The sequence below is a fragment of the Salminus brasiliensis genome, chromosome 17 (assembly GCF_030463535.1).
Source record: "Salminus brasiliensis chromosome 17, fSalBra1.hap2, whole genome shotgun sequence".
Classification (NCBI taxonomy): domain Eukaryota; kingdom Metazoa; phylum Chordata; class Actinopteri; order Characiformes; family Bryconidae; genus Salminus; species Salminus brasiliensis.
The window spans coordinates 4,684,139-4,706,265 of record NC_132894.1 but is presented as its reverse complement, the minus strand read 5'-3'; the positions used below and the strand labels follow the sequence as shown (position 1 = coordinate 4,706,265).

At 40.7% G+C, this 22,127-nt stretch overlaps 1 protein-coding gene across 6 annotated transcripts in view; it reads right to left on the bottom strand.

Moving 5' to 3' along the window:
* The window catches only part of LOC140538581 (myosin IXB), an 81,758-nt gene that overhangs the window by 35,872 nt on the left and 23,759 nt on the right, over positions 1–22,127 (bottom strand). For all 6 annotated transcript variants that reach the window (XR_011977768.1, XM_072661206.1, XM_072661207.1 and 3 more), the window contains exons 2-3: positions 16,440–17,336; positions 2,974–3,068 (exon numbers count right to left, since the gene is read on the bottom strand). Coding sequence is in view for 5 of the 6 variants with exons in the window: in XM_072661206.1 (XP_072517307.1) it covers positions 2,974–3,068; positions 16,440–17,276 (932 nt within the window). In the remaining variant the exon portion in view is untranslated. The remainder of the gene's footprint in view (positions 1–2,973; positions 3,069–16,439; positions 17,337–22,127) is intronic.

Genomic DNA, 22,127 nt, shown 5'->3' with positions numbered 1-22,127 from the left:
CATAAGGCCTGTTGTTCATGATGCCCACTACATGTCCAATAATGCACTAATGTCTTTTTTTAAGTTGCACTCATTGCTGACACAGTTGTGCAAATGCACAGACACAGCTCGTCTAGTCCCTGCAAAGAAGTACCGCCAATAGAATAGGACTCTCTGGAGCGGATAATCATGAACCTATTGGCACCATTCTGCCTAATGCCAGGCGTGGGCTAGAGGGGTATAAAGCTCCCCAGCATTGAGCTGTGGAGCAGTGGAAGAACTGTGTTCTCTGGAATGATGGTGGTGGAGCTCCATCCAGTACTTTTGGGATGAGATGGGGAGTTGGGGAAGATAAAGTGAGGTGGCGATCATCTAACAGCCTAAACTCACTAACACATTTCAAATGCTCACAGCAGTGCTCTCCAACATCTAGTACAAAGCCTAGACTGTATAACCATTTATTTATATATAAATAATAATAATAAAAAAAGAAGGATACTCTTTAATGTCCTCGATTTTGGGAGAAACTATGAATGAGCAGGTGTCCAAATACTTTTGTCTAAAGTGTGTATATTCACAAAAACAGTGTTTTATTATTTTTTGTATATGTCCAACCACCGTTTCTCTACATACCCACACACGTATGTGTGTGTATATATCTGTATGTATATATGTGTGTGTGTGTGTGTGTGTGTGTGTTGAATCAGGCAAAAAAAAAAGATTTTTATTTGTCTGAACCATGCATGCCTACCTTAAACCAGATTCCCCAATGCATTTTCACATATTTCAAGGCATCTCACAATCACAATATGCAGCAACATGATCACCACGCCAGTATGTTTACTCTGTCATGCATAACGTTGGGTATTATGAGTGACTTCACGAAACAAAACATAACAGCCGCCATTCATACAACTACGGATGCACTGATATGGGAATCCTGGGTCGACATCTAATATTTTTTATGTCCATTTCTGTCAATGATGATACAAGCATCTATAAAAAAAAGTAGAAATTGGGTATAAATTCGTATAGTTTCAAATGCATTGAATAAAAATGTACTTAAAAAGTATAGAGTACAATTAATTCAATGCAGTGGAGATTCCCTAAGCATTCAGGTCTGATAACTGATTATTGACAGATATGCACATGAAAAATATGGGTGCATCCCTAGTTTATGATGTTTGAGTGATTTACCTGACTGCTGCATTTGCTGCAAATGGCATGGCTTCCTTGAATTCTTTGTAAACAAAAATAATAAGACAAATAAATAAATAAATTGAAGGGATCTGAGGCGGTTCTTCGGTCACTGTAGGTTTTTTTTTGTCTATCCTCTGTTAAAATACAAGTTTGCCACATGCTTATACATTCATTATACACAGAAAATAAGCAGCGCAGCCAAATTCCAATAATACTCCAATAACAACATTGTTACTTGGGTAAAGTAATAACCTGGACAAGTGCAAAAATCCTTTTTTTTAAAGGATCATTACAGAATAAAATAAAATGCTCCAGAGGTGAGAAGTATAACAGACTGAAGTGGAGGATGTCACTAACCTAACAGAATTAAATTATCCTAAATGTCTAGGAGAACACTGTACATTTCCTTTCTTACTTATTTTTCTAACCAGCATTTAAAATCCCTCAAAATACTCAGGAAAGCACAAATCTACAAAACGCAATATCCAAAAGTATATTTCAAAATATTGGCACAGCCACGACTACACCGCTCCATTGTTTTGTTCAGAAAATGTTGCCATACCAATATTTTAAACAGTCGCACCGATGCAGCCCTAGTACCCACAGAAGCATCCCCTCAGTCCAACACAAAAGCAACAAACAGCGTCCACTTACTCAGTACTTATCAATAGAGTGGAGACGACTGCATGGGGCTGCATTCAGCCACAGGACAATAAAGTGACTGAAAGCATCCTCTCAAGCTGCCAGCTTTGTTTTCTGGTTTATTGACCCTTCCTGGCTGCCGTACTCGCTCTGGCACAGCCCCTGCTTTGTTGAGCACTGTGCACGTGCTCTGCGCACAGCGTCAGCTGCGAGCATTGTGTGGAAAGGAGACTTCTGGACAATGCTTTATGAATCGGACAAAAGCTACTCGCTGCACAACCCGTTCCTGCGAAAGAAAGGAATCACGCTGCGAGTCGGTCCTGGATCTAATCTCTGGCTGACTCCCATGCAAGTCAGCTTAATCACCACTGTGTCCGTCCATTTAAAACCATTTCAGCAGCTGCGAGAGAGATGCCAGAAAGAGAGCTGGCTTATAGATCCCAATAAGAAACCACTAACTGCTCTAAAGGATGAGCAGTGCAGTTGTTTTTGAGGCAAAGGACTGCCTTTGACAGCTTTACATGAAGTCCTATTGCTTTGGCTTTGCTATGAAAATAATTACACATTTAATTAAATAGAAAGTGATGAAATTCATTAATATTTACATCTGAATTACATTCTGCAAGTCTGCACTGCACTTAGATTTTTCTTTCTGCAAAACAACTGATACCTATTTTGCACGTCTGTGAATTTTATTAAAAAAAAAAACACCCTGATCTTTAAAACACCCTGCAAGGAGTATAAGGGGAACTACTGCAACTATGCAAGTCTCCATTTGTTCCTTATTTCTAGTCATGCAGCTTCTCTCAGGGTTTAAGGAGGAAATTACACATGTGAGTTCACTCCAACGTGAGCAATAACCACACAGACTCTAGAGCAGGAGGAAGGGGTCTCTACAAAGGCGTCGAAAGCATCCCCTCCTCCCACCTCTTCATACAGGGCTGCATTTCCCATGATCTGTGCAAAGCCCTGTGTTCAAACACCTACCTTCCAGCAAGCGGACTTCAGTTCCAACCCTAAATGAACACACCTGGCTCCGAGACCTCAAATTAGCTGGACTTCTGAACGAGTGCTTCCAGGCTGGAGTCCAGTGGATGTGCTGCTAATGCTAATGACGCGATACGAAATGCAGAACAGATACAACACACTTACCCCCGAACCACGCCGCTCTCCAGATAGTTGACCTGAATGAACTTCCCAAAACGACTGGAGTTGTTGTTGTGGGCGGTCTTCGCGTTGCCGAAAGCCTATAGAAACAGTATAAAAAGAGAAGGTGTGGGAAATGTGCACAGGTGTTTACAAAGGGTCATATAAAAAGGGCAAACGTGGTTTAAATGGACCCATCTATGCCACGTTAACTGCAATTCAATCTAAAGAGGGTTATAAACAATCAATCAATCTAAATTCAATCTAAATACGGTTGTAAACTGGAAACAACAAAGTAAATAAATAGATAAATAAGCAAGCTCCATGAAACTAGGGCTGCACAATACATCGTTTTCGCATCACCATCGCATGCATAACAGTCACACCGCAGGATATGCAATGTCATATGAGGCAAACTTGAGGCTCAACTGAAAAGGAAAAAGAAATTTGCACTGTTCTTATTTTTTGCACGACACACATTGAATCATTGACTTCTGGTGATTTCCTGAATTTTTTAATATTGCAATATATATATATATGTATACTGCAGAAAATGATTGCAATGTCAGTTTTTTTTTTCACAATAACGTGTAGCCCTTCACAAACTCCAAAAAACGTCACAAATTACACAACTGGCAGGTTAAACATACAATTAATAAAAAAGCACAAATCAGGATTTACAAACATGGGCGCTGCTATTTTATGGAACAGAAGGTAATCATGATTATAGTTCAATACTGCAGTATCACATATGTGGTGTGTGTATATATTTATTTACATAGACACACACACACGATGCAGTATGTAAGCAGTATATGTTAATGTTTAAACATTTTCCAGGTTTTAAGACCTTTCATTAACACAATATCGAGGGAGTAGACGCTCCTTTTACACTCTTAACACGATACAGTGACATATGTGGGCCAGTAAGACTAAATGTTATCAATCCCACCCACCATTATCTTCAAAAACTTCTAGTCTAATTCTTAAATACATAATTATACTGGCCAAAACAACACAGTCACAAACTACAAAATTATCACCGAAATTGACAAAGGCCGGTCCCTAATACACACATTCCACCCCATGTGTGGCTGCAGTTGGTGGGCAGAGACACAGGGAATACGTTAGAGGGGGTCACGCGGCCCCATCTGTGTGTGTGGGACACAGGCAGTGACACCGATCCAGTGTGTGATTAATGAGGCTTTTGGTGCTCGGACCTCCGCAGGCTAATGCCAACCTCAGTCAGGGGGCTCAGGGGCCGCTACAGTTTCTGAATGGAGATCTCTGTTTACTGAGCACAGGCAACAAAAGGGTCCGCCGCGGGGCCAGGCGGACCTGGTGCATCCCAAATAGGGGCGCTATTGTGCTAGACACCAGGAAAAACGAGAATCGAGCTGGGTTTTTCTTTGTTTTTTAAGGCCGTGGTTTAAGGAAGGCCTGTAACCTGATTAAAATTCCATGCAATGAACCTTTGACCCATTTCTCAGAACTTAAGCACGGGAGATACTTTAAAGGGCCCATATTTAGAATAATCAAGACTTAAGTTGCTATTTTTATTAAAATCTCATGTAGCATTTGAGCAATTAAGGCCCAAAAATGCATCATTTTGACAGGTTCTTGCAAAAACAGCCATAAGCCCCACCCACAAAAGCAGACAAATAGGACAAAGCTCATTTCCTTCTTCGGAAAGGGCACAGCAACACAAACTGCCGTTTAATTCAGGGATAAAAAGAATTAAATAAGCAATTTCTGGGGTGTCGACTTCAAATAAAACATTGCAAAAAAGCCATTTTTGCTGAGTTTGCTAAAGTTATATCAGTTAAACAAGGGAAGATCATTCTATAACTTGAGCCCCTCAAGTGCAGAAACATACAGGTTTATGCAACAGGGGTCGTTCCAACACAGGTGGAATCCTGAACATGTCGAAAAGGGATCGTTCAGATTCTGACATGCCTTTCCAGAGAATTTCTGATTAGGCCCACATTAGGCAGTGGTGGCTCAGCGGTTAGAGCGTCGGGATATCGAGAACAGGGTTGTGGGTTTGATTCCCGGGCTCGGCAAGCTGCCACTGTTGGGCCCTTGAGCAAGGCCCCACCCCAATCATCATTCTCCTTTCACACACAGATTTTAAAATCTGACTCAACATTATCTGAGTCAGCATTGGAAATAACCCAGAGCAAAGGGCAGAAATGTCCCCATGTTCCACATTTGGCTCTTCTCCGTAATTCCCTGCTGTCCACGAGAAGTTAAAGAAAACAGGACCCATCGCTCCAAGGTCCAGTTCTGATGCTCGTGTATAGGTCGTAGATGCTTTGCAGACACACTGACTGGTCTGTGGCTTTGACACCTCGCCACTGCTTCTTGGCCTGTTTTCCCCGCAACCACCGCTGGTAGGTATTCGCCACTGGTGACCAGGAGCCCCAGGAGTACTGCTCACACTAAAGCTAATATACACAGGCTATAGAAACCCAAATCACAGCACATCCACCCACTATAAAAGTCACTTCACATCAATAGTCGACAAACAACAGATATGGGTCCAGAGTGTGTACCACTATACTAACACACACAGGAAGTGAGTTGGCTGCAGTGTTGTAAAGCAGCTGGGAGCTGATTGGTCAGGGAGGAGAGTCAGGCTGGATTATAAGATATTAAACACTATAAAACAGTCATTATAAGAAAAGTCTCGACTAAACTAAACCAAACTAAAAGAAACTGCTACTAAATATAAAGGGATTTACTGAACGTATTAATCAGCAGCTCACTGAATTGAGAACGGACTGGAGAGCGAATGGTATGGTGTGGGACTTGGGACTTTTATGATGTTATCCTAAACCTTATATTCTTTAAAAACAAAAGAGAAGAAAAGTGGGTTTTCATGATGTGAGCCCATTAATGCATATTCATTTAAGGCATTTAGCAGATGCTCTTATCCAGAGCGACTTACAAAAGTGCTTTGCTATTTACCCAAGGATAAACTTAGCTAAACATTTTCAGACTCTACTAAACACAAGTCAATAAGGTGACCACTCTGCTATTCGCCCAAGTACTCTGAGAAGAGGAGGGTCTTCAGTCTGCGTTTGAGGACAGCGAGCGTTGGACTCTGCAGTTCGGACACCCAGGGGAAGCTCGTTCCACCACTTTGATGCCAGGACAGAAAAAAAGCCTTGTCTTCTGTGGATCTTGAGGGATGGGTCAAGCCGAGCCGTACTTGAAGCTCGAAGGGCATCCCCTAGCCAAATCTGAGCCAGTCTGAAATGAGCTTCAAATGAAGTCTGTGCAAAGTAGAACATCTGACCACTGAAGCCAACGCAGACCAGCCACTGGACAGCTACACCGACTATGCCACACATACTCTGCAATGTGACACAATAACAAAGATCCTATTATCAAGTAGGCTGAATAAGTCCTAGTCAAAATAAGACTATGAGGAATTCACATGACCGTTAATTATAGCTCATTTTATATTTAGCCCCGGAGCAATTCCGTCCCAGCAACAGGTCTCCAAAAACCATCTTGTCCGACCTGAAGACGAGCTATACTAGACTCCAGTGAATTTCACCAGGAATCAGCATGGGTACAGAAATCACGTCTTCAGCAGAGTGGTCATAATTATTGACTAAGTGATGAGCGACTAGTTTGTAAGGTGTACATGCATACTTTAAATGTACCCTTACTGCTCTCTTACAGTAAGAAACCCACTCTGTGGCAAAAAATGCAAAGAAATGCATTTATAAAATGTGGAATTTTTTCTTACTCTTTTATAAAGCACTGATTAATACATCAATCATAAAAGAGAACTGTAAACTGATGACGACTAATAACAAGTAATGATAGAATATAAATGAGTCATCAGTAACCTATACTGTGTGACATGGTGTCGGTGTTTACAGGCACCAATTGAGGCTGAGGTCACATGCATGCACAGTAATAATGAAGCACTTACAAGAGCAGACTCCACAGAAACCAGGAACGTAATCATGTGCTGATTCACAGGATTAGACTAATCACAGTCACTGTGGTCTTCGCAAACAGAAAGCAAACAAATGAAATGTAGGAAAAAAAGAATTGATGAGTAGATAATCACGCTCTTCAATAAAGCACACAGGGGAAAAAAAAAAAAGTATGAAAGAAGGTAAATGGCAATTTATGATCTTTACTCCAGTGTCCAGCAGATTAAGGCGCAGTCACTATGACCCAAGGACTGTAGATTCGAGTACCAGTCCTGCTGCTAGCCTTTGGCACCCCCACATCACTCCAGCGCGATGCACCAGGTACGTCTCAGGTTCCTCTCATATATATATATATATATAAAATAAATAAATCACACACATAATTTATATACGTATTCATACTTTGCTACACTGTATATAACACTGTATTACTACTGCTGTTGACTTCATAACTACCTCGAACCAATGCAATGAAATCTCGTTCTTATTCACACATTTGAATAAATGTACACCTTACACAGAATATGTATGGGTTGGGTACTTGGTGATCCATATTGGAAAGAAAATGGTTAAACAAAAAACAATACACAAAAAAAACCTACTCGATCAAAGTGAAAATCAAGAAAAGACAGACAATGTAGATATGGAGATCCAGTGCAATATAGTGTAAGTTACTGTTGAGATAACACACACACACACACACACACACACACACACACACACACACATACACATATATATATATATATACATACACATATATACACACACACATACACACACACACGATTATTTATATACGTATTCATATTTTGCTACACTGTATATAACACTGTATTACTACTGCTGTTGACTTCATAACTACCTCAAACCAATGCAATGAAATCTCGTTCTTATGCGTGCTGTACGATGACATTTAAATGACAAAGTCTGTCTAAGTCTATTTTTATTTCAGTGCCACTAGAAATTCCAGTGAATGAGGAAGCAATAAGCATTATGATGAACTACCACATTCCACTGCCTACAGATTCAATCCTTTTACTTCAGAATGAAACCTCCAGGCCCGGACGAGGGAGAGAGAGAGAAAGAAAGAGAGAGAAGGCAGTTTAATCACAAATCTACAAACAGCCACATGACGAGAGGAAAGTTTGTAATGGGGTTGCCGGAAATGGAAAACAACCCACGTGTCGGACTACGTCGACAGCTTTATCTCCAGGTCCTGAATTTGCCTATAATTACAAAAACAATGAAAATACTACAGCGATATGATCGCTTTGCATATTCTCCCAATCAAACACAACCTAGGGTAAAACAATCCGGGCTGGGAGAGATGATCTAGTCTTGGATGACTGGGGATTTTCTTTCGGAAATATTCTGGATTGATGTAAATCAAGGTCAACCAGGATTATGGATACATGAATGTTATTAGCTAAGACTAATTTGACCTGTCTGTTGGTGCATGGTGACGTGGGTAGTTGCAGAGGCAGCTAAAACCATTGCAGAAACACACGATTATGTGAAGAAAAAAAAAAAAAAAGCCCAATTACCAGAAAGGGGGTGGGGCTTATTGCAAGGACACCCCCACAATAACATTATGGTTTGTATTCCTAAAGATGCTCCTAAATCCTAAAGGACTGTATTTTCCACAGTTTATGTTAGAAGGTGGACGAATCTTTGTCGTAACATACACCCAATGTCCAAATGTTTGTGGACACCTCTTCTACTGAGTGCTTTCAGCTACTTTAAGTTGTACCTATTGCTGATACAGATGTGCAAACGCACATGCACAGCTTGTCTAGTCCAGTACTGTCAATTGAATAGGACTCTACAGCAGATAAATAAACATGAACCTATTGGCACCATGCTGCCTAATGCCAGGCGTGGGCTAGAGGGGTATAAAGCACCCCCAGCAGCATTGAGCTGTGGAGCAGTGGAAGAACTGTGCTCTCTGGAATGATGACTGTGCACCATTCAATACTTTTGGGATGAGTTGGGGAGGAGTTCATCCAACATCCTGACCTCACTAATGTGAATGTAAGCAAATCCTTACAACAATGCTCCCGCCACAACCTAGTAGAAAGCCTTCGCTGGGCAGAAGAGACAGTTACTCCAACAAAAACCCTAATAATACCCAATACTTTTGCCCATTTAGTGTAATCAGAGCTCTGTGGAACAAAGACGACAATTCAATCACTCATTTTATGAAATTTAGAAATTCATTCTTATTGTTATTTAATTTTGTGGAGGATCTTCTGTACTTTTTTTTATAAACATAGTGGAATAGCAAGTCTCTTTCCCTGTGGCTTTTTACTGACATTCATCTGTGCTGACCAATTAAAGTGGAAACCCAGGCCCAGATATTTCAACGTCTAAAAAAAGCCTCTAATTTTCGGGACTTCCTGAGGAACACGCCTTCTCTTGATACCCCATGGTCAGGGCTGACCAAAAGGCAGCACCGTCTATGCAGCTACCACTTCCTGTTGCTAAGGGAGTGCAGTATAAAAAAAGTTCTCCTTCCTGTAGGACAGATCAGAGCCCAGTCTGTAGGAAGTTCAAGTCTGGAAGCTCGGGCGACACCAAAACACAAGATCTGCAGAACGTAGGCCGATGTTACACTAACATTAGGGCTGCCACTAAGTATTACATTAGTAATCGAGTAACCTGGCAATGACTAATGACTAATAAAGTAATTTGAGGTTTTAAAGCAAAAATAAATAAATAAAAAGAAAAACATTGAAAATAAATATTTTTGTAGTTTAAAACCTTTAATTACTTTATTATGCTCTTGTGGTTTTTTTTTATTTTAACTTTTTTATTTCTTTTTACTTAATTGGACGAGTTATGCACCTTTTTAAATAGTATTTTCAAATGTTTAACTAAAAAGGATTCACAATGAAAACTTTAGGAACACATTAAACCACTAAATGCCAAAAATAAATAGAAATGTGTGACCATCAGGTTGTTTTTCACTGCAAGAGAACAAATACTTTTTTTCAAATATATACATTTTATATACATACAAAATGGAAAAATAAAGAAATGTGCATTTTAATCAGTTATAATTATTTATTCAATAATCAAATATTACCAAATGAATGTTTTACTACACGTGGTTGTAAAAATGACTTTTCTTTAAGGTAATATATCCTACTGGAAAACTATGCCGAGTATTTTGAGTCATTAGGTGTTTTTAAGGCACTGCAGAAGAAGGTCAAAGCGAACAAGTCCACAATTATTTCATCAAGTCTGGAATTACTGTTGCACATGGAAACTCTTTAAGCATGTAAACACAGTTTTTGTGTTTCAACAGAGGAATATCCCACCGGTAGTCCAGAAAAATGAGCGCCTGCTCCTCAAACAGCTAAAAGAATTCAAGCGAGGTATTAGTGAGGAGCCGAACATCAACACAGAAACCTGTCTAACCTGCCTGCTCGCTGAGAGGAGCTCTGCAGGTAACGTCTGTTTACTCGGATTTCTGCAAGTTGAAACGGTCCGAGTTACAGCAGGGCTGTAATTTCCACACAGCACTGTAACGACGGCAGATTTTAAACTTCACAGGTAAAAAACCAAAACAAAATACAGAGAAAACACAGGTGTGGCAGAAACACCATGCAAGTGAAGGATGAACTCCTCAATACTTCATCCATTTGGCAGAAGAAAAGGTTTGAGCCTTCAATCAAGACTAAAGCAACCTGCCGCCCTCAGGAGCTCCTGTTATTACCAGGGCTGTCCTGTATCATATTAGTAGCTCCAATCTACAAAGTCACATTGGGGTTTTTGATTCAGCGTTTCAGAAAGTTGAAAGATCGGACCAGCCGCCTGGCCACCAGTGACAACTGAGACGAGAATCATGTGACTACAGCTTGATCATTAATTGGATAAAAATCCATTTCAATAATCCCCCCCATGTTGGCTTTAGCGATTTTCTGACTTTTTCACCTCTATGATTTCCTCCCCCCTTTTTTCTTCTTTTTTCAAGGTTTATTTTTTTTTTCTTCAACTGATAGGAGAATCACGTGTATACAGCTTGATCAGTAATCATTAATTCAATAAAGAAAAATTCAATAATTCCCCCTCCCCACTTCAGTTGGCTTTAGTGATTTAGTCAGACTTTTTCACCTCTGTTTTACCCCCCCCTCTTTATTTTCTTCTTTTTTGTTTTCTAATTCTTTTTTTATTGCATTTTTATACTTTGCAAAAACTTGAAAAACCCACTCCTCAGAAAAAACTCTTGCACATGGCTTTTTATAGAGCAACTGTATCTATGAAGCATAAAAAATTACTAAGTTACTAAGTTAAATTACTAATTACTTACAATTACTAAGATTTCTAATGATTTCCAATTGCGGGCTGATGTTTTTCATGTGCACACTTGTTTGTCAAAATAAACAAGGTAGAAATTTGGCAGGGCAGATTAGTCTCCACCTGCAGACTGTATGAACCAGAAAGCGGGTTTAGAAACAAGGAATATTTACATCAAACTAAAAAAAAACAAAACAAATAAAATAAAAAAAATTTAAAAGGGTATAAATTCAGGTCTCCATAATATGGGCCCTTTTACAGTTTTCTAGCTACAAACAGAATTACTATTAAATAAATGCATTAACCCACTGCCAAACATGCTAACATGTAATTATCTAAGCTGTCCTGGCTCAACTTCGGCACTCAATGCTCTGCAAAGCGTGTCTGCATCTAACCACTTTTTCTTTCCGATACTGAACTCTGACTTAAATACTTCCTTGATCGCTATAAATCCTGACATTTATAGTTATCTACTTTTTATAGGTTGTATTTTTTCATCATCTCTTCCTAAATAAGATATAATATGCTTGAAAAAACAGCATTTACTGGTTGAGATTTGAAAAGTTTTAGAGCTATGAAAAAAGAAACATTTATATTGGTGTTACCGATACCAAGCTTCATGGTATCGGTTCCGATTCAATCCGGTATCAGTGCAACACTATTTTTGACAGTAACACTACAACAATGATTTTCAGGCTAAAGCCACAGCACACGCAGCTTCTACATTTATTATGTGAGCAGAAAATATCCCGTCACTCTTGGGTACTGTATAAATAATCCACCTACAGTAGGTTTGACCTTTAGCTAAAGTTTGCTTTGAGGCTCAGCCAGCTGGACGTTCAGTTCTGATAGGCTGTATGGGCGTCAACCGAGCAGCTATTAGCCCATCTAACTGACTAAAGCATAGTACAAACAGTGATTGAGGATCAGGGCTGCTCAGAAAGAGAGAGAGCCATACAGCTCTCTGGAAAGACTGCAAACTCTTCACTGTAGTGCTCACACTGTTGCCTTAAACCCTTAAGTACCCTTGAACTGGGCAAAGTCACCAGCTTATTAGACACCCCTGCCTTGAGTCCACACTCACTGGTTATCATCAGTGAGGTTCGCTCTTCAGGTTTACAGTAACAGACAGCAGCCCATCTGTTCCTGCACAGTTTATCAGTGGAAAGAGGCCAACACAGGACCACCTCTCACCAGATAATGCAGGAGCTGGTACCAGGTACAGCAGCACTACTAGGGGGGTTTAACATGCTGTGTTTTGTTAGAAACACCTCCACCTTTCTGGTATACAGTTTGAGGCTGTAGCCCATTAATTAAGGCACAGCTTGTGGTAAGTATCCTCTAGCTGCGGAGGACATTTCACTGTGCAGTGCACACTGTACAGTGACAAATTACCTTTACCTTAGCTCTTCCTGACCAGAGATGTTCTATACTTGGAAGGTTTTGGATAGTGGGGTCCTGCAATAGCAGAATTTGTTAGGTACAGGGGTGGGTCTGTCATATATTAGAACTTTTTGAAAGCCCTGGTTAACCTTGGTAATTTTGTCTGTTTTTGTGAAGATTTATTATTAGGTGAGCAAACACTCAATCAAATGTTACTCGCGGATTTATGCCGCTTGCCGTAACGAATCACGAAACTCACGGCCTGGATCAGAGCAATTTGAGAGTCACAGATTGGATACTTGTTCTCGTTGTGTCTTCTTATGGTTCTCGTGGCTCAGTGTTTACAGTGTCTACATGCTCCATTCACGTGAACATTAACTGCTCAGTCTGTGTTTTCAGTGTTTGCAGTAAACCTGCAACCCACACTCTTTGGGTTAAACCATGGCAATTAATCTGCAGTTCACATCTGTCCCGAATCCTTTGAGAAGGTGGGAGCATAATTTTGGAGCATTTTACTGAACAGTGTAAAGAACAACTGTCAGATTTGCATTATTTTTTAAAAATATGTTTTTACATGACCTACTAAAATACTGCGCTTATTGCAGGGCTGGGCGATATGGTAAAAATACTATATCTAAAAAAATATAAAAATCTATCTAAAAATACTATATACACAATATTTAAAGACATTTCCCACGGTAGACAATATTTATTCTGATACACGTGATCACAAACTAAATACATCAGTATCAACAGAATCATCAGAAACTACTATTCAGATACTCACCCGTACTGAATACAATGATTTTTATTCAATATCTGCTGCACATCTAATTAAACCTCTCTAATAATAGTGTTGGTAATAAAATCTGCAGTTGATCAGTGTTTATTAAGCACTAACAGTATACTTGATATATTGTGCATATTGCATATAGTGTAAAATTCATCACGATACGTCAAAATATCGTCATATTGCCCAGCTCTTGCTCATTGAAAAAACATTGAATGCAAAGAGGGCAGTTTGACAGATTAGTTAGGTTTAGAAACTAAGAATATTGAACTAAAAAAATTAATAATAATATAAAGGGTATAAATTCTGGTCTCCGTAATATGGGCCCTTTCACAGTTTTCTAGCTACTAAGAAACTCAATCAGAATTAATATTAAATAAATGCATTAAAACCACTGCCAAACGTGCAGCAAACATGTAAGCATCCAAGCTGTCCTGGCTCAACTTCTGCACTCCATGCTCTGCAAAGAGTGTCTGCATCTACGCTGAAGAGGGGAAATATCGGTTCCAAGAGCAAGCTGGGACATGAAAACTATTTCTTTAATTACATCAGCTAAATATTCCCATTGTTTCCAGAAGACATTTAGACACTCCAGCTATTATACTTTTACTCAGGATGAAGAGGGAGCAACTTGGGCAGCATATTCCTTCATTTGAACTGAAGCCTTCTTTAAGCTTACAATGGAAAAGACAAGTTGGAGGGAACACATTTCAGTGTGAGGAAGAAAAAAAAAGAAAGAAATGACTTTCTAATTGATTCACTTTATATCTGAGTCACCTTCCAGTGAAAACTGCATTTTCGTAATACAGAACTTACAAACGCTACTCAACACTTTCTTAGAGTTTCTCAATATTTCACACCTTCAGAAAGTCCATGAAGAACCATCTGAAGCTGCCTGGTCCTTTATCAGATCGATTCTGCTCTAGTTGTGCTGTGGGTTCCTTTAAAGGACGTGCCGAAATCAGTCATAATTTCATAGTCATAATGACAAACGTTCCAACTTCAGTATTTCCCTTAGCAATAAGCTAGATGTCTCGGTACTGTGCCTTTAAACACATGTAAATGAGCTCTGTTCTTATAATTGTTCCTTATAACCTAGGCTGGACAATAAATATGCAAATGACTCGATTTTTGTGACCTCACAAACACAACACATTCAGGCCGACACTTTTGCAGCTTAGTTGCCATATATGGACTCCATGAAGTGGGGCGCGAACCTTTTGTTCGGAAGCAATGGGCCAGTCAACGGACTGGTTCAGGTCCAGTCCAGACTGACCACTTTCACAGGCTGCTTCTTCAGCCACAAGCAAAGGAGGAAGCAAAGCATTTGGTAATAAGACCCAAGGCTAAGCCTGCTAAGGGACAATGACTGCGCTGACGGAGGGGAAAACGACTTCTAGTTCTGCCTAAACCACAGGCAGAGAGATGCGTCAAAGGGGATCTCACACACTGCATCTTCTTTCGCATGAAAATTAAAAAAAAAAACGGGAACCATGTTGTGTGGTATGTTGCAAAAGGGAGGAAAAAAAGAAAGAAGAAGCACTGTAAAGACTCTAGCAGTAAGAGACGTGACTATACGTTGCACGCCGTTGCATCGCAGCTCATCATTAAACTGTAATGGTAACAGCACAGAGTTTTGCACTTGTGTCTTAATGCGTCTCAGAGTATCGTGTTGAATGGCAATGTATGGTAGCATACAGAGCATAGCACTTCACACAGTGCACGGTATTAGAGTTTCAGAACATCATAATGAATTTTAATTTATTGCAAAGTATCGCATTGACTGGTAACATACTGTATCAAATAATGTACGGCTGCCTATATGATCGCACCTAGCACTGAAAAGTAAGGTTCAGGTGCAGGTATTTGTCACTGTATAATGCACAGCGAAAATATCCTCCGCATTTGACCCATCTGTGGTAGTGAACACACACACACACACACACACACACACACACACACACACACACACACACACACACACGTGAACCAGGGGCAGTGAGTACACACACACACCCAGAGCGGTGGGCAGCCAACTCCAGCTCCCGGGGAGCAGAGAGGGTAAAGGGCCTTGCTCAAGGGCCCAACAGTGGCAGCTTGCCGAGCCCGGGAATCGAACCCACAACCCTGTTATCAATAGCCCAGAGCTACACAACGGCAGCAAGCTGCAATGTGTATTTTCTCACACGCTTGAGGGGAATTTACCTTTTGTGCAGCTGATGCGTCACAGTTTACAACAAGTGAGAAGGTAGCACTTTCTGAGTCCAGTGGATTGCCAATAGTATCTTGTCATGAGTGCTATAATTATGACCAAGCACAGCCATAAGCTTTCTCCGATAAGCTGAAGTCTCCCTGTTACACAAGCGGCAATGGATGCACAATCTAATAAACCTGTAATGTGAGTTCACTTTGCCTTTAGAATTAGATTTAGGCTTCGACAGGCTACAAATTGCACTTAACAATAGGCTACACACACACACACACACACACACACACACACACACACATCATTTGATGCCTGGCTTGCTTAGTTTCCAACTCAACAAAGGGAAAGGAGGGGGGGGGGCTCTATATCTTGGTCCAGGAGAGCCCTTACAATCTCCAACCCTTACAAATACATAAATAAATAAAGTTTAATGTGTTATATTTAATTAACTGGACTGAGAAGGCCATGTCAGAGGTCCTGAATGCAGTCCTCAAGGCATTTCTCCTGAAACCGGAATACTTTTGTATGAAGTTCAATAAATATCTGGATCTATTTTTCAAAAACCACAATGAGTATTTTTCATATTTTGCTGTAGTACTGTTTGCTATCCAGTGACGCTACACTTAAAATGAATAGTTATTCTGACACCCCTACTACCTACATCTTCTCTGTCAGCATTAGTGTTTTGATATTTACATTTCGACCTTCTACACAGTTAATGGATGAAGAACTAAGGCAAATGAAGCTGCTCAAGCCCTGGTTCCTGCTTTCTACGTCCCTAAAAAAGCTAAGCAAAAGATGTGGCCAAAGAACATCTCGCGCTCTGACGTCCTACCTCCAGCACAGGTCCAGCTCCGAGAATGGTCCTCTCCACCCCACTGGCGTAGCCCTTCTGGCTGAGAGCAGTGAGGCAGTGGATGAGAAAGTTAGTGCTTTGAGTTTTGCCAGAACCGCTCTCTCCAGAGATAACTATGCACTGATTGATCCGTTTACGTAGCATAGCATAATACGCCACATCAGCAATGGCAAAAATGTGCGGCTCCAGCTTGCCCAGCTGGTGGTTCTCATACATCTTGACATACTTGGGGTTGTAAATAGGGAGGAACTTAAAGGGGTTGATAGCAACAAGGATGCTGCCAGCGTACGTGTAGATTTTCTTCTTCTGGAAGCGGTTGTGCAGATTTTCCAGAATGGTGTCCTCATTGAGGACAGTTAGGTTGCACAAGTCGTCAAAATCCTCATAGCGTGGAGGGAGGAACCCGCGAGCAATGAGACGCTGGGCGTCCTTCTCCTTGTAGAGGGTGGGGAGGTGCATGTAGAGGATGGAACCATCATGGTTGCGCTCCTGAAGGAGAAAGTAGAATCCCTCGCTCTGCGGATGCTCCTCCTGAGCTTTCCGAGGCCAGAGCAGAACCCTGTGCACCGGCAGGTCCGTGGACTCAAGAACCCACTCCTCTCCACCGCTTTCCTTTACCTCGGCCAGAACATAGTGCTTGGCCGTGTCCAGCCCCAGGCAGGCCCCTACGTCCTGGATGACAGTGGCTGCTGTGGCCTCCTTGTGGACTTTGATCGTGCAACATGGTGCCGTCTCCAAGGCGAGGCGGGGGTAGATCTGAAGAACGTAGGTCCGTCCATCTTGGCTAGCTGTCCCGTCACCATCTGTGACACTCATTCTGACTCTGGGAGAGTCGTTTCAGCATTACGCACGGCCTCCAAACTTAACATCTAGCACCTGAGAAAGAGGGGGAACAGAAATACACTGGTAAGCTTGACTGCAGAAACAGCGCTATGCAAATTCCATTTAAAATATCATTACTGATGAGACATTAGTGAGGAGAATTAAACATTTCTATCAACACATTTATTTAAATTGTCACATGTAATGTAAAGGGCAATTTTCTAGACTTAGTCCTGGATTCAATTGCATTAGGAGTGGTGAGTCATCCTCTTTTGTCTAGGTTTAAGCTTAATCTGGGTGTGGGAAACAAGCCCAGAATGCTTAATAACCTCTAATACACGCTGAAATTACCTCAGCGCAGTCGTCACATGATTTCTTTGTTTTTCATGGTTCGTCATCCAGGATAGTAGTTTACAATTTTTTCTCTTCCTCATATTATTATTATTATTATAATTAATTTTATAATTGACTGTTAAAAGGTATGAAAACAGTTTTTTTGTAAAAACACTGATTACTAAACTGTTTCAGGTTTAAAAGTATAATAATTATACGTAAAATTCCCCTCTTTAATAAATATAATAAACTAATCAAAGAAAGAAGGTAAAGCTCTTTTTCCAGCTAATGATTTTTCTCATTGTGGATTAATCTGCTGATTATATTCTCCATTAATCTATTGGTTTTTAAACTCTGGAAATAGCAAGACATTGGGAGAATTCTCTGTTCGGATGCATTTTAGTGTCACTACCGCTATTAAGCAAATGTACTCAGAAACACATGAAGGCATCTGGGCTCAGCTCTTGTCCAGAACGACTTGCAGTTGAATTATGTGGCCTCCTGAGTCTTGCCCAGGGACTGTTATTGGTACCGGATGGTGACGTTCTTGTCTAGTCAGGGAAACAAACCTGCCACAGACAGGCCAATGTTACCCACCACACTAGGTCAACCGCTATTCAGGTTATAACAGTGTACACATGTTCTCCTGGTGCTCTGGTAGACTGCAGCAGTGCGGTACTTCCACATTAACTTCTTAATAAAGCTAATGAGAACTAAACATGTTAAATGGTGTGATCTCTGGGGGTTATGCTCCTATTCTAATTTTCTAATTATTCAGAAATATACCATGTCCAGATGTTTGTGGACACCCCTTCAAATGAACGCATTCAGCTACTTTAAGTTGCACCCATCGCTGACACAGATGTGCATCTGCACATACAAAGCTCATTTAGCCCCTGTAGAGAAGTACTGCCAGAAGAATAGGACACTTTGGTGCCATTATGTTCATGTTTATCTGCTAATGTCCAATGCCAGGCTTGGGCTAGAGGGGTAAAAAGCCCCCAAGCAGCATTGAGCTGTGGAGCAGTGGAACTGCAGTGCTCTCTGGAATTATTGTGGGTGCTCCATCCAACACTTTTGGGATGAGTCAGGGAGTTGGGGATGAGATGGGGGGGTTATCATCATCATCATCACTCTCCTCCTCCAACATCCTGACCTCACTAATGCTTGTGCTGTTGAATGCATTCAAATCCTCACAGCAGTCCTTCCCTTAATATCTAGAAGAACACATTCTTGAAGCCGGTGTCCCAATACTTTTGTCCATGTAGTGTATATTGCATATATATATATATATAGCTAGTCACAAGGGTGTAATGATACACAAGGAAAAGCAGTCATTCAAGTGTGGGTGTGTCCACAACATGAGCCTCATCCAGGTGCTTAGTTTTACAACTTTACACCATTAAATACTGAAAATGTAAAATGCCTGGAAGAGAGAGTGTCGTATTGCTGATCATTTAAAAATTTCCATACACTTTTTAGCTGTTTGCACATACTAGCTGCTGAGGGTTTGCTGGTAAACTGAATAGAACTGGTAAGAAAAGCTATTATACTGGTCCCTGTTAACAAAATGTAAAAAACAAAAACCCCTCATGTCTGGTCTCAAAAGAGAAAGCCCACATTCACGGTCAGCTGGCAGGAAAACGTTGAGCTCTTCTGGAGGTCTCTTTACAACAGAGCTGTTTACACTGTCCCTTGATCCAACTCACAAACCACCACATCAAAGAAGCTGCATCCACAACGGAAAACTGCCCATCCTACCAATTTCAACTGACGGGCTGATCAAACGGCGGCAACAAGGTCTCGGAGTCTACAGTTTTACCTCAAAAGGACCTACAGGCCCAGCTCTTCATAATGACACAGCACACTGCGGGTTTGAATGGACCGGTTCCACACTGACAGAGCAGGAATAAAAGCACACATTAAAAAAGGGCTTTCTTTCCTAGAGCTTGTCCATTCAGGACACCACATTGCTTTGCCATGAGCTATTATCTGAACAAAGGCGGCGCGGGACTATAGACCTGTATCCAGTCCACAGAGATGTCCTGATGCGACCCTGTAGATGGGGACTGGGGACAATACAGGCACAAACATTGATGCATTTTAGGAAAGTTTATGCATCTGCAACGAATGATTTAGAAGCATCTCTAGAAGCAATACATTTGGTTCCAGGTTCTCCTGAAACAGGTGTTGGATGAGAATCAATAATAATAATAATAATAATAAATAAATAACAATAATAATAAATAATACTATAAGAGGCTCCCATAAGGAGAAATTGAGATGTTTTCTGCCATCCACTAGGCACCATTAATAGACATGATCCTCAGTCTGCTGCAGATGAACTTCTGTTAATAGTCGCTGAGCAAATCAAGAGCGGCGATATTACCGGTCAGCAGCCAAAATGAGCTAAGACTGGCTTCTAATGTTAACTCGCCTTAAATTCCACCTTAAATATTGCCGGAGTTACAATGTGGACACTTCAACAGAACAGCGTACTTGCTGCTTTATCTAAGCTGGAACAAAGTTTGGGCAATAGTAAAAACCTAAGCTTAGAGTTAGCACAGAGCCTCGCTGTAAATGAAATGCAGCAACAGCAGGCGGCTCCCGGAGCAGCAGGTGAAAGAGTGAGTTAGTTAATCGGTCAGAAGAGGAGGACCTACTCGTCACTCTTCCAGAAAACGTTGGTCTATTTTCTGCCGTTTTTGCCCATGCTGCCAAAAAAAAAAAAAAAAAAAAAAGTCTGTCGTTTTTTTTTTGCAACAACAAGGACACTTTATCCCGTTATCTCATTTTGGGAAGATCTAACGTTCCTCCCATACTGCCTTTTCTCTGGAATTCCGCCTGGTTAGAAACCAAACCATGGTGGAAATGCTCTGCTCTAAACCAGCTCTGAGCGGCGGCTAATGCTAACGCACATACACTCAGTGATCTGACCGTAACTAAGATATTAAACACAGTTTTTTTTTTTTTAAACAGTTGCTTAAAACAAAGCTTCCAACAAAGTAAATCAGATTAAAATTTAGTCTAATTTTAGAAACTGGTACTAAAAATATTACTGCTTACTGTTGTGGATTAGCATATCTTACCCAAGTTGTGGGGCTGTATTATTCATAGAAATACAAAGATCGGATTAGCCAAGAGATTCAAGAATGGATCTTCATTATTTAATTAATTATGTATTATAATAATAATAATAATAATAATAATAATAACAACAACAACAACAACAGCAGCATTTATTCTAATTAGAATTTTACTGAGCAAATAAAGTTTATTTTAATTTCCACAAATGCTTAAAACTTAAAAATAACAAAAATAATGTTTATTAATATGATTTTAATAAATGTTCAATTCAAAACTGTTGCCCTTTATCTACATGCACCCTATAAAATAAAATAAAAGTAGGCTGTGAGCAGGCAGGGCATATGCTAATGCATGCATCTGCACTAAATTCTAGAGGTTTATGCACGGCAGGTGTCTTGCCTTAGAACTGAGCCAAATCTGCAACCAGTGTTGCACATAAACCAAGACCTTTTAAACTCATATAGCACACTAGAACCTGGACGAATCTTTACACTAAACTAAAAACAGAACATCGTATTGCTGCCATAATTAGTTCCTTCCATAAACAGTGTCTACAGTGACTAATCAACTTTGCTCTTGCGAGGGAAGAAAGAAAACTAGAGATATGTAACCTAACTAGCTTCCTAGATGATCTAACCACAAGGCCTAATCGAGTGATCTGCAACGCGCCTCTGCCCTCTGCTCTCACGCTGCGGAGTGTAGGGGAATGCAGGAAGCTGTGGTCATCCAGCTGCAGTCAATATGCTGCCATGAATCAGCCCCCTCATCTTCACTAGACACACTGCATCTCTATAAATATACAAGACAAAGCCGCAAAGCCGTTTCGTCATCAGGGTCAATGCCGACATAGCAACTGTATCCCAACGCTACATAACAGAGAGCTTAAGGGGAGGGAAGAAGAAACAAAAAAAAAAAAAAAAAAAGTGTTGTGTGGACACGTCATGCGCTTTCTGCTGTACAGCAGGAAATGATAACAAAAGGCTCTGCTAATGGCCTGCACAGCAGAGGAGAGCATAGCTCGATCACGAAACATTTGAAGTGCCACGCTATCAGGCAAAGAAACCCAGCCGATTTTATCTTACAGAGGCACAGCCCACATAGACAAGACCTGCGACTGTACGACTGAGTTCGCTGTGCTTTGGGGTAGTGTGGGGTAGTGTACATTCAGTGGGTGTCAGTGGGTGAGTTCAGCAATGCCTAGTTTCTCATACCAACCTGTGTCCTAGTCTTGAAAGGCAGAATGGCCTAAAACACGATGCTGGATATTACACTACAGCCTAATCAGTGACGTATCACGATTGTAAACAGTCCATCTGTACCTGAAGGTGCACTAAACTAACCTTATCTTTATGAGAGCAGCAAAAAATTAAAAACTACAAGAGCACATATTGCACATTTTACACACGGTCAGCTTAAAGAAATAGC